Below are 3,170 nucleotides of genomic sequence, written 5' to 3'. Positions count from 1 at the left end.
CCTGTTGCCCCTCCCTTCCCCTGCTTCTTTGTTTTTTTTCCTTCTTCACTCTGCACTTTGCAGCTCCCATGGCGACCTTTGAAGATGTTGCTTCCAGAAGAGTGGAACGAATCGCCCATCACCTCATACCAGCACAGAGTACCTCTTGTCCTTCTAATTTATCTACCTTGGTATGCTCTCTCTCTCTCTCTCATACACACACACACACACACACACACACACACACACATTCTGTCATATGCTTGTTGAGGATTGATTTTATACTTGTGCTTAAGAGATGTGATGAAAACAGAAACAGAGTTTGGGTATGAGCATATCATGTCATATTATGAAACAATTGAGCATCTTCGATTGTGAGACGTGAACAAGAAGCGTATAGTTTCCGTGGAAGAGGAAGAGGAAGTAGATTCTCCTGTCAAAATCTCTGATATTAATCTACTTTTTTTGCTTTACTTCCATACACATATACTTGTACGTATGTTTATTTGTATGTGTATATACATGTTCGTATACATATGCATAATATATACTTCGGCATGCATACGCATATACCAAGGCCTCTTAATGCTATTGTAATCTTTGAAAAAGTGCTGAAATTCGTGGGGTTGACTGCTTGTATCAAGTAATGATTAAGCAACAAAAATTAACCCATTCTTTGATTTTCTTCCCAACACTGGAAACTGGTGTACTGTACAAAAGGTGTATTCTGGTTATTCCAGAAAACATCGGGGTATTCTGGTAATTGTCCAAAAATCTGGGGATGTTTTGATGAATCTTTTTCCTTCGCTTTTTCAAATTCATGTTCATTTTGATCTCAATGAGTATCTGGTAGTTAATCTCTCACATGTATGTATTCGAAACTTCCATTTATATCATTAGGCACTAAGCAGTAAATTTTCCTAATTTCAGGTATGCAGTAATAGAGCAAATTCTTCTAGGAAAGATGCTAGAGTTATGTATGGACGACAGATCCATCATTTCTCCCTCCATTCCAGTGCGTCTACAGAACCTCAGGTAGTATATACTACGGAAAAGATATTGGAAATACCTTTTTTTCTTTTGCTTCCTCAAATGTGCATGAGCTTCCATTATTGTGCTTTCTTTTATAACGTTGGACAGCGAGAGAAAAAATGGTATGTATTGACCGTATAAATACTGAAATACCCCATTTAATTATGGAAAAAGGGATGAATTGGCCATATAATTCCTGCTTTTGAGGGATGACCAAGGGCATTTGATGAAATAATGAATACTGCGGTGCAGCTCAAGAAATATAAGAAAAACTCAGGATATTTTTGAAGTTTTTCCCCATGTCGTACAGAAATATCCTTGGAATATTTTCTCTAATCCAAATCCTGGAATGTGTGTTTATCTGTAGATGGTTTCCAAAGCTTGCGTTTCTAGCTCAGGCATTCAACCAGGTGTGAGGAAAGATAATAGGCTTTTGTATGCAAGGCAATCTAGTCATATCTTGGAATCCGATGCGATGAAAAGCATGATCTCTCAGGTATATAAAGGAGATCTATCCATTTATTTATTTGTGGTTTTGTGTAAAGTCGGAAATTGGAGGTTATAATTACCACTTTGATTTATTATCTTGTGGTAGGAAATAATGGATGAGGAATCATCAGTATCTAAACTGACTCAACATAAGATAGAGAGTTCGCATCATGAAGAAAATCCTCTTTTTAGTAGGCCAACAAACCAGAAGGAAGGGAAAGAATCGTCTTCTAATGAACCCCTTTTCGCCAGAAATTCTCAACAGATGCGTGGATTCATCAACAAAAACAAAAGTAGTATATGGATGGATACAAAATAAATAAATAAAGATATCATTTTCAACCAAAGCTAAACTTATGCATAAGACTTCCAACATCCATATTTTATTCTCTTTTTCAGTTTCCAAATGGATTCCTCGCATGGATGTTGCCGAATCAAGATTGGCATATAATGTTATTGTTGAGCTACCTGGTGTTAATGCCGATGAGATACGAGTCGAGGTTAACAATGATAGGTAATTAGAGGAGAATGTTTGCTATGCTGGGTACTTAAGTAGCATGTAATAGACATTAATTCAGCTTAAGATAGACGCGAATGACTAATAGAGAAGTAATCAAGAGGTTGATGTATCTCTTTAATAGTTGGTTGTCATATTGTATATATATTGTTGACAAGAATAATTTTACAGGGCTTACATAAATTAGAAAGAACGATGCATGAGGATCTCTACTATTTAAGCATAGCACCAAAATGAATAAAAACAAACTTTTTGTAGCTTCTAAATAGTTATTTGTATCCTTAAACATTCACCTGTTAGAGAGGCTTTTGAGTATAATGTTGCAACATTCAAAATGGCTCAATCTAAATTTAGAGAAGAAAAGATAACGATATCTTCCACTGTATTAATCCATTATTCTGTCAAATCCCAAAACTAACGATATCCTTTGCAACAATATTGTTGACTATTAAATCATTCCTACTTATTTGCTTAGGTTATTGGTGTCTGGAGTACGAGGTAATATTGAATTGTGGGGGAATCATACTACACGAGAGCAAGGTGAAGTTTATCATCAGAAAGAATTGTCAAAGGGACCGTACGGTGTTTCGTGGGCAATTCCGAAAGATAGCGAAACACATTTAATTTCAGCTGAGTTAATGCAAGTATCATCGATTCCTAAAAAGTGTTAAATTTGTTTTCTTTTGTGTGTTAATGCTAATGGGTCTTAATCCAAGTCAAAAATGTAATGCAGTGATGGCTTTTTGAGGATCCTTGTACCTAAGGTGATGGTGTAGATGAGGGCTACAAGCTCTTTTGTGTCAGAAGCATGCTATATTTTATTGTATATGTGCATTATATATATATGTGTGTGTGTGTGTTATAAATAAACATTCTAGTGGATATGGTATGTAAACCAAGATGCTGGTCGCATATGTAGATTTGTGTATATGTTGTCTATTGTATACGTAAGCATATTTGGTTTAGAAGCAGTAACATACCATTGTACCTCACATAAATACGAGTTCTTTCGTATTGCTATTGTTGTATACTTTCTAGTAATATATCGAAGATTTTGTAGCTCAGTGCATTGGTTTCTACATTTAGCACGTACAGTGTTAAGTTATTAAGGTAGTAATAACTTTGGATAATACAAATTCTCTCTCTCTCTCTC

At 35.5% G+C, this 3,170-nt stretch overlaps 1 protein-coding gene across 1 annotated transcript; it reads left to right on the top strand.

Annotated features, from left to right (window-relative positions):
* On the top strand, window positions 1–3,170 carry ACD32.1 (alpha-crystallin domain 32.1). The gene is made up of 7 exons (XM_087314855.1): window positions 1–170; window positions 910–1,014; window positions 1,379–1,507; window positions 1,607–1,793; window positions 1,900–2,014; window positions 2,493–2,657; window positions 2,751–3,170. Exons 1-7 carry the CDS (start codon window positions 69–71, stop codon window positions 2,791–2,793), a joined length of 846 nt encoding a protein of 281 aa, XP_087170981.1. The 5' UTR covers window positions 1–68; the 3' UTR covers window positions 2,794–3,170.

The sequence above is a fragment of the Azolla caroliniana genome, unplaced genomic scaffold (genome assembly GCF_043228905.1).
Source record: "Azolla caroliniana isolate FFs.n. ecotype wild unplaced genomic scaffold, voAzoCaro1.0.p SCAF_2, whole genome shotgun sequence".
Taxonomy (NCBI): domain Eukaryota; kingdom Viridiplantae; phylum Streptophyta; class Polypodiopsida; order Salviniales; family Salviniaceae; genus Azolla; species Azolla caroliniana.
The sequence above is the reverse complement of the archived record's forward strand: the minus strand, read 5'-3'. Positions and strand labels throughout refer to the sequence as shown.